General features: G+C 36.5%; 2 protein-coding genes across 2 annotated transcripts; one reads left to right on the top strand and one right to left on the bottom strand.

Annotated features, from left to right (window-relative positions):
• Window positions 1-63: 63 nt before the first annotated feature.
• c7h9orf78 (chromosome 7 C9orf78 homolog) lies at window positions 64-3,776 on the bottom strand. The gene is made up of 9 exons (XM_059336943.1): window positions 3,593-3,776; window positions 3,330-3,389; window positions 2,156-2,207; window positions 1,994-2,064; window positions 1,809-1,886; window positions 1,224-1,421; window positions 970-1,106; window positions 784-888; window positions 64-558 (listed from the first exon to the last, which is right to left on the bottom strand). The coding sequence occupies exons 1-9, from the start codon at window positions 3,667-3,669 to the stop codon at window positions 461-463; spliced, it is 876 nt and encodes a 291-aa protein (XP_059192926.1). The 5' UTR covers window positions 3,670-3,776; the 3' UTR covers window positions 64-460.
• A 1-nt stretch (window position 3,777) lies between these two features.
• nfu1 (NFU1 iron-sulfur cluster scaffold homolog (S. cerevisiae)) lies at window positions 3,778-7,922 on the top strand. Its single transcript, XM_059336945.1, has 8 exons — window positions 3,778-3,877; window positions 4,914-5,014; window positions 5,102-5,237; window positions 6,390-6,456; window positions 6,549-6,666; window positions 6,759-6,822; window positions 6,920-7,094; window positions 7,388-7,922. The coding sequence occupies exons 1-8, from the start codon at window positions 3,819-3,821 to the stop codon at window positions 7,421-7,423; spliced, it is 756 nt and encodes a 251-aa protein (XP_059192928.1). The 5' UTR covers window positions 3,778-3,818; the 3' UTR covers window positions 7,424-7,922.
• Window positions 7,923-10,036: the final 2,114 nt, after the last annotated feature.

Raw genomic sequence — 10,036 nt, 5'->3', positions numbered from 1 at the left:
GTAATGTCTTATTTCAGCTTTTTTTTTTTAACTCAAGTGGTCACAATAAAAGAACAACTTCAATTTTGTGGTTTTGTATTTTTTAATATTTTAAAAGCCCTAAAAACAAAATTCTACAACTAAAAGTCAACATTTAACTGGGTCAAAAAGCAAATATCTCATAATCAGAGCAGGAATACACCTCAGTTTAACAATTTCTTTGCCACTGTATTCCTTGAATATCAGACAATCCAGAGCCACATGATTACCTCAGTGATGTGGAATTACCTTAACATAACACATGGCAAAGCAAATGTACTGTAAACAAATAAGCACAATGAGCTTTTTACAATATTTACAAAATATGCAGACCTCTGACAGTTGAACCAGCCTGCAAATAATATTTGTAACTTCATCTTCAAAAAGATGGACAACAAATTGAGTTATTTAGTCTTCAGGTGGGAAAGAACCATCCAGATCATCAGTATCGTCGATTCATCTTCTTGAACTTCTCATAATGGTAGTCATCTGTGGCCTTTTCGTTGTTTGGACGTTTGCGGTAGTTGGGTGGTGGTGAAGCTGAAGTAATAACAGAAGATATAAATCAGATTAGAAGTTTCCAACTCATTTTATCTGGTTAATGACGCAATAGAACCTTTAAATGTTTTTTTTTTAAAAAAGGCATAAAGAGAGTCTACAGAAACAAGTACAGTTACATATGCTTCTGTTTTAGTGTAGCAGTATCCTGAAGTTTTGTGGCACTGAACTGCCATACTGTAAGTAACAATGTGTACAGTCTCTTACCCTCTGGACCTGGTTTCTCAGTGTCTCCCACACGCAGCGGCCTGGCTTTGGGCTCTTCTCTGTGTCTGTGGTGCCTCTGTGGTGCGTTCACATCCTCATGATAGACTGAAAAAAGACATTTACATATTTAACCAACATGTCACCTCTCATTACCCTCCGATGTCCTCACAGAATACCAGCACTCACAGCGGTTGTGTTGGACGTAGTTGACAGCGATGTTGGTGGGTACAAATGACGTGCCGTGGTCTTTTTTCTTGTTCCTTTGTTCTGCCAGAAGCTTGGCTTTTGCATCCTCTGTCTGGATAATATTCTTTATCTTTGCACTGGGGAAAGAAATCACAGAATCAGGCTGTCAGTAACAGAGTTGTACGCTTTCTATCTGCTAGACTCAACGCAGAATGTCTTTCTTGCAGATAAAAAAAAAAATCTCCTGTGCATACTCAATGCCAAGGTCGACTTCAGGGATCCCACTCAGCATCTGATTAGACAACATCTCCTCTGTCTTCTTTGCAGAATTGACTCGGATGTTCTCAGGCAGCTCATACAGGTGGTCCTCTGCATTCTTCACCTTAACTTTCTGCTCCTCAGCTTCCACCAACCCTTTCTTCTTTTTCAGCTCGGTCTCAATATATTTCATCCTGTGAGAGTAGATTTATAAAAGAAATACGTTTTTTTTTAAATTATAAGAAGCACTTTATCAGCTGCTGTGTGGAAGTATCCATAATTGTTTCTTAAATATAGACGATTACAATCTTGCATCCTATGTTGTTTTAGATGTGCCATTTATGTGCAGGATGTGCAGTAAATTCGAGCTAAAATTACAGATAAAGCAGCTGTATTTATACTCATGAAAACAAATAAAAATACTGTAAATTATCTGGTTGAGGGGGGTGATACAGAACCAGGTGAACCAGTTCACTTAACTGGAGTTTGACCAGTATGTAGCCCGTTGCACTTTCTGAATGCCAAAGAGAGCGAGAGTGTTTGTGTAAGTGTTTATGTCACAAGTAATAAAAAACACATACATGTCAGCATCCTCGTCTCTTCTGTTAGTTTCAGCCGAAAAGGAGGTGCCCAGGTTCAGGTCCGTCTCTTCTTCTGTCCTGCATGTGGAACAGAGGTCATCTTGAATTAAAATCAGTGTCATAAGTGATGGCACACATTTTACATATCATAATGACATAATGTATGTACTATACATGTTACTTACATGTCCCTGTTCCTGTCTTTAACTTTCTTCATGTCTACAACCCCTCCAGTCTTCAGTTTAAAAGGGTCATTCTGTAAGAAAATGTTACTTTAATAACAAAATATGAAACAAACAGAAAATTAAACTTACGTCCAAACAAACAAATCCTTAAAGGTAACTTACATCAATTTCAGACTCTGGGGGCAGTTTCTCCCCTACCAGCAGGGCAGTCACACTAAACAAAACAGAAAAATATCAATAAATATGTCATATCATTGGACCTAATTAAACATTGTCTATTGAAACATGTTCAAAAGAGCATTACAAGTTTTAATCCATACATATGCCTGGCTCATTGTTCCAGTGGTGGAAGAATTATTCAGATCCCTTCCTTAGTAAGGTATATTGTACTAATACCACACTGTGAAATAACTACAAGGTTAAGTCTTGCATTAAAAATTTACTTAAGTAAAAGTACAAAAGTATCAGCATCAAAAGTAAAAGTAAGTGAGTATGGCTCATTTTAACTACTGATAATGTCATGAGGTTAATTTTAACTGAAAACTAACAAAAGCTGTCAGCTAAATGTAGTGGATAGAGGTCGACCGATATATCAGGCCGATATTTGCGTTTTTTTTACTTGTATCGGCATCGGCTGATATGTTTGCCGATCAATTAGCCCATTTCACTGAGCCAACACCAGGCAAGGCTCGGTGCAACACCTGCCATTCGCTGGTAAACTGGGTGCTGATGCCGGAGAGTGGCACTCCGAGTATATATTTTCTCCCCCCCCCTTTTTTTTGGAGTTTCTTTTAGCTTTGACTCCATTTAAGTGGTCCAGGGCAGTATTGGTTGAGGCTTGTTTAAAAGCTCTGAACTGCTATGTGTATGTGTTCACATGCATGTTTGTATGTTCATCAGTGTACTTCATGGAGACAAAGCCTGTGGACCCCTTGAAATTTCGGGGGCGTGTGGGGGTTGTCTATCTATTTTTCATTATTATTATTATTATTTCCCTTTTTCTTATTTTTCAACGCTCAATATTGTTGATATGTTTGGTTGGTAGTATCGCCATTGTTATTTATTTATCTTTTGCTTGTTATGCTACACTACCATTTTATCTTCTTTGTTGCTGTTGCTATTATTGCCCAATTGATGCTTACCACACCTGCTTGTTTGTGTATTTTAAACCAAATGGAAAAACCAATAAAAAATTGATCACAAAAAATGTAGTGAAGTTGTTACTCCATAAAAGTTATATAAAATGGAAATGCTCAAGTAAAGTACAAGTACCTGAGTAAATGTACTTAGTTATCTTTCACCACTGCACAGTTCACACTGACTTGCTCACTCTTACCTGACTCCAGTCTGTCGTTTCCTCAAGCTCTGGAGCTCTTTAGCCTCTTCTACTTTTGATCTAAACGACCAAGAAATACAAATAAATGAGCTAAAAGACACAACTGCAACCAAACACAAAAGGTTCATAAATAAAACGCTATGCTAGTTTTCAACTTGATTTTCACTGATGCAGCAGTTGGCCACATCAGCTAACATAACGTTGAGCTAACGTTAGCTAACTAGTCTATTTCTTCATGTTGTAGTTCCATTTAAGTCCTTTACCTGACTTCTTGAGTTGTCTCATCCTCTTCCGCATCTGACGAGCCCCTCCTCCGCCTAAAGTTTTTGCCAGACGGCATTTTTTTAATGTTATTTCTGAGCTTTTTGCAAAGTCGCGTTAGCAGACGGTTGGATGTTGAGGGGCGAACTTAGACACACGGACCATAATATTGCGTCACTTCCGCTCATGTAACGGACACTTTCCGTTTTTTAGATAATCATAACAAACATGGCGACTTACAGGCAGGTCGGCAGGTTGTTGGGTGTTTCAGCAAGGCTTTCTCGGCCGTAAGTTTACATTTTTGTCAGTTGTGAGAGTGCGATGTCTTCTTATTTTACTTTTTTTTCATGCTTGTCCTAAAGCGTGGACCCGTCAAGCACCAGAGGCTGGCTGGCGCTTTTAGCGGCTAACAGTTAGCTGGCTAAGTTGCAAAGTGACGCATGAGGATTATAAAACAGAGCAGCACGATAATAAATATGTACCGTTATTTTAGTATTTAAATAGTTATTACTGTTTGATGTTGTACTATACTAACAATTATTTTATTATTTATTTGATTTAAAAATCAAGTAAACAGTTTTAAACACCTCCTTCTAGTCACATGTGTCTTGTCATTTCAGTGTTATTTTGGCAAAACTACTTGAAGTCTGTCGAGACTGACATTGTGTCATGAGTGTCATGGGTTTTGTGAGTGAATAGCAAGCCATGCCATAAATTCTTGAGTGGATTGACTCCGGTTTGCCTCTAGTGTAGCTTTCTTTTTGAGTTATTTCGTTGGAAAATAAACCTTCTTGCTACCCCTCTAATAGGGTTCATTTCAGTTATTTTTCATTTTCCATTAATCTGCTTATTATTTTCTCGATATTTGTTTTGTCAATAAAATGTCTTTTGTAATTTTACCAGAGCTCAAGGTGAACTGTTGTAAATGTATTTTCGCTATGGATAAAAACGTCTGCTAAATGAAATGCAACATTGCGTCATTTGTTGAATGTGTTTGGGTTTTTTAAAAAATGTTTAAGAAGCAAATATTTGGCTTTCTACTCAAAATTGATAATTGCAAATACAGACATGCATTCCCCTTGGCAAGACAAATGATGACTAGAATAACATGATATTTGGTGCATGAGTCATTGCAGGGTTAGTTGTCTGATGCCAATGTCAATAAGTAAGTGGAATAGTTTTACCTGACTAATTCCTTTTTGAATCTGTTACTGCTACACCCACAAGTGGAATGGGGGATATGAAACAGGCAGCATTTATTTGTTCATGAAGTCTGATTTTACTTCTAGTAACATGTTGAATCTCTCTTTTGTGTTGTCTTAGTCTTGCAGTCAGTGGATATCAGTGCGCTGGATTACACTGGCCTTCACACAACAAAGCAGTACCAAACAGAATGCCACAAAACCCTCATTGGGTTGTTCCTGGTTTGTATGCTTTTGCCTGCTTGCGGCTGTCTTACTTGAATAGAGTGACTGCTGTAATATCCTTGTTCTTTGCGTTTCTCCTTTCAGGAAGGACCATGTTTGTGCAGACACAGGACACACCAAATCCGAACAGTTTAAAGTTCCTGCCCGGTTGTATAGTTCTTGAATCAGGGACAATGAATTTTGACGGCCCTCGTGATGCGCACTGCTCACCTTTAGCCAGGTATATGACTTATTAGATACAAGGTTGCTGAACAGAGTAATAATTTCACAGCCTGCATTTTGTTAGACCCTTAATAATAGTATTATTAATAACATTATTTATTAGTCAAATTGAGAGAAAGAAAAAGCAAACATTTAAATATACATAATAACAAATACATGCTTTCTGAAATATTCTTGACGTGGGTGTAAAAAATATATTTAAGCCTATTATGTAAAAATATATGTAAAAATATACATTCATATAGACAGTGGCATGACATATTGTAAATAAATTAACACTAAAATATCCTCAATGTAGTTTGGAAGAGGAATTAAATAAAAGCATTTTGTTTAAAATTATATCTAAATAGATGTAGGTATAAAAAGAAATTTAAAAAATACAAGCATATTATGCAAAACAATCACACAATATCTGAATATATCTCTCCAAGATGAGTATTCACTGCAGAATCATAAAGTGTTAGACAGTCCTGAAAACAGATGCTATAAGTGTTATATCTTGATGTGATGATAAATCTGGTGGCTTTTTTTCCCTTTTTTTACAGTAGTCCTTTATAGACAAACGGTAAAAACTCAATAGACTTCTGTGTGCTCCTCAGGTTGTCTTTCATACTACAGAATGTGTCCTTAAAAACGTATCTGTCCAATTAAATGTCTAAAAGTGTCTGAAATAATGCATGACTAGATTCTGTTCTGTTTCTTGTTTGAGATTTTACATCGTGTTGCATTTTAAATAATTGTTAACAGTCTAAACAGAAATACTGTAAGTGCTGTAATGATGATTACATTCCCAATTGGAAAAAAGCTGTGATGCTGTGTAAACACGTAAATGAAACAAAATGCATCAAATTCAAAATGAGTTTATATATTCACAAAAAAAATAACTTTATCAGTTTGAACATTAAATATATTCTCTTGACCATTTTCACCAGAATATAAGGATTTGCCAATAATTTCCTCCTTTTTTTATTCTGTTTTTGCAGAATCCCAGCTTTTTTTTTAATACTGTCCGATATATGCAGCATTTACTTTCTGATTTTAAGCATAATATCTATTATTAGTTTGGTTTGTAAAGCCTTGTTAAACGTTTTTTAAACCAAATTTGTCCCAAATGTGTCAAAACCTCAGTAAAGTCCTGTTTTGTCCTCAGGCAGCTGTTCAGGATTGAAGGAGTAAAGAGTGTCTTCCTGGGCCCTGACTTCATCACTATAACAAGGGTAAAACCAGGTCAAGTTTATATGAACTTCATACTGGGACACATTGAACGTCATTGCCGGGAATAACTTGTTTTCTTTCTGTCTCCATTTAGCCTGATGAACACATTGAATGGAAGGTAATCAAGCCTGATGTATTTGCAACAATTATGGACTTTTTCACATCTGGACTTCCTGTGGTCAATGAGGACAGCACACCTAGTCCAGATACAGGTACAGATTTCATGCAGCTGTGCTTAAAAAAACATTAAAATAGACAGAACTTTGGTTTGTGAATGCAAAAGAATCTCCACTTGTCTTTTCAGCACCTTCAGATGATGACGATGAAGTAGTCGCCATGATCAAAGAACTGTTGGACACTCGAATAAGGTAGCAGCTTGTGATCATACTGTATCTATATCTGTTCCTAGTTGTTATTATGGCTTTCTATCCATTCCCACACTTGTTGATGTTCTTCCTCCCCCAGGCCAACAGTGCAGGAGGATGGAGGTGATGTTGTGTATCGGGGGTTTGAGGACGGCATTGTTAAACTGAAGCTGCAGGGCTCCTGTACCAGTTGTCCCAGTTCCATTGTTACTCTGAAGAGTGGAATCCAAAACATGCTGCAGTTTTACGTCCCTGAAGTTGAATCAGTGGAGCAGGTTTGTTTTCTTTGCCAGAGCATATGCTGTAAACACACTTCACACCTTTTAGAGCTGCCATGACTTTGAAAACAGTTGTTTTATGTTGTAATTTTGTAGGTTGTAAAAGCACTGTAATTATGACTTTTTATGATCAGATACCTGCTTATATTGGTACATACCTTGTCATTACTTATATTTGACAGCTACAGTTAGCACACATAAAGTAACCAAACACTTAATAACTGTATTAAGCTATGGGAAAAGTTTGTGTTACTTGAAAGTGTTAACTTAAGTTTATTCTCCCCCCACAGGTGAAGGATGAGGATGAGGAGGCTGCTCGAGCTTGAAAAAGCACTGAAACTACAATTACACATTCCTCCCTCCCCCGGTCACGTCCTATAATGCAAGCCATAGCTGCAATAAAATGAGCTGGTGTTTAGCATAGCTGTCATCAGTCATCCAGATGTTATTGTCAGTGAGTATTTTCTGAACAATGGTTTAAAAAAGTGTGCCAGAAGGGCACACTTATAGGAACGGATGACTGTAGAGCTGAAATAAATTGTATTTATTATTTCACATTGTTACACCTTTTGAATCACTAGTCAAAACACATATACTGTATGTATAAAAATAAAGTTTGTTGAAATATATTGTGGTGTGTATGTGAAGTGAATAATTAATGTGCTTGTCAGGTTTTTTTTTTTTTTTTTTTTTTTTTTTTACAAGTGTCCTCCAGAAAAAAAAAGTAAACATTTACAGTTCCTTGATATCACAATTATACTTTTTTGTCATTTTCTATGTACTGTAGAAATGCTTTTGATAAATGCAATAATATGCACTAATATATTGGGGAGTTTGAGTTTGCTTTAATGACATAACAATGAAAGGTATGTTTTTAAAAAGCTCATTCGCTTCTCCATAGTCAAACCAGCCGCCCCTATATAATGTAGTTCCAGCTGCAATAGTGCTGTCCTATACATGTGTAAAAAGTACAGCAAGCTACGTGACCAACCACAACCAGCTGTTTTGGGCCGCCAGAACATGCTGATAACGTAACAGCTTTAATTCAATTTGTCTACCTTATAACAAATGGTGATGGGTCCACTGGCTCATCTCCACCTTACGATGATGTACGGCAAGGAGAAGCACAGGACGATGAAGATATGCTGAACAGCCTGAGACTTCAGTTCATCATTTGTGAATTGCCTGTCGGCACTCTAAAAAAACTTCCAAAAAATGATGAACCTGCTTGAATTTCAGGCTGTTTTGTAACAAGCAGACTCCTAGTTTACTTGGATTTCAGGCTGTTTTGCAACAAGTGTTTAGAAATGCATTGAGAAAACCTTTAAAATTAAGTTATCCTACTCCAACACAAAATCCTCACCTATTTCTCTGCGCCGATCGTTTGATGGGGAATAATGAGCAGGAGACATCCGAGTTGTCAGTGTAACTTAATTTTGTTACAATACCTCAAGAAATGCGCAGTTACAGAGCGTGATCAGTTCATGAAGGCTGAACCAGTCTACTTTCCCTTGAACCCTTTTTATAACCTAACAGAGGATTAATAAAAAATGTAGGTTGAACTCTCCAGAGGTCGCCTCCTTTCAATCCGTTGATTTGTCAGTTTTTTCAATGTAGACATGTCATATACCATGCAGAGAAGACAGTTATCTTTCTGCTCAGCACACCATGTCCGTGACCTGACCTGGAACAAAACTTTCAAAACACAAACTCCTGCCTTGATACTACTTACTTATTATTGGAGACACAGATTTTGCAACAAAACAATAAGACATAAAATATATCTTTTTGTGATTATATAATCTTACTTTAAGTGGGACAGAGAAAGTTAAGCAGATGGAGTAAATGTATTTAGTTTAATCATAGTTTAAAAACAATATTAGCACATGATCATTGTAGCAAAGCATCTTGCATGATTAATCTATAAATGCAAAGAGAGAGGTTACGTGAATTACGCATGCATAGATATCTGATAGTATGCCAATCAGATAGTGACCCCCATCCACAGAGACAGACAACAGAGAAAGAATAAGAGACAGAATAACAGATAATTCCAACACAAGCAGACTCCTGGTTGCTTGGACTTCATGCTTTTTCTTCTTCTTTTTTTTACAACAAGAAGATTCCTTGTTTTCTTGGATTTCAGACTGTTTTGTAACAAGCAGACTCCTAGTTTGCTTGGATTTCAGGCTGTTTTGCAACAAGTGCATTTTATTATGAATTCCCATAGTGAAAAGCCCTGTAAGTTTGTGAGAAGATACTTGAGGTCCTCTAGAATGTAACTGAAGTGGAATTAGAGACTGGAAAGTGACAGTTTAGTTTAAAATAATTTTTAATATCGTGCAATATTTTATTGTACAGTCTATATCCAGGGGCATTTTATTCTGATATTCCACAGTGAAAAGTTCTGTAAGTTTGTGAGAAGATACCTTAGGTCCTCTAGAATGTATTAGACATTGAATTTTTTCAACAGTTTTATTTTAATTACTTTTTTTTTTACTATAATGAGAAATTTTACTGTACAGTCTATATCCAAAGGCATTTTATAAAAAAAAAAAAAACCCACAGTGAACAGTTCTGTGAATATCATGCAATTTGCTCTGAGCAGTTTCAATGAATTTACCTTAAATATCACTGTACGGGCGCATTACATTATATAGGGGCAGCTGGTTTGACTACATAGAAGCGAATTAAGGCTCACTTGACAGCAGTTAGAGAGATCTATAGAAAATCTAAAAAATTAAGGCTGAAGAGTAGTGATTTTTAAAATGCACATTTGACAGAGATTTTTTTTTTGTGATTTGTCAAACATTTGTGTGGGTGTTAAAAAGATGTGTGGGTTGTGGAGGACTTTGGATTCAAGACCTTAAATAGCCTATTATTGTGCTCTGAAGGCTGTAAGTGCGTTTGTCATTTAACATTTTAATAACAGCTGATAA

This window comes from Centropristis striata, chromosome 7, assembly GCF_030273125.1.
Source record: "Centropristis striata isolate RG_2023a ecotype Rhode Island chromosome 7, C.striata_1.0, whole genome shotgun sequence".
In the NCBI taxonomy this organism is placed as follows: domain Eukaryota; kingdom Metazoa; phylum Chordata; class Actinopteri; order Perciformes; family Serranidae; genus Centropristis; species Centropristis striata.
This window is presented reverse-complemented; position numbering and strand designations above follow the sequence as displayed.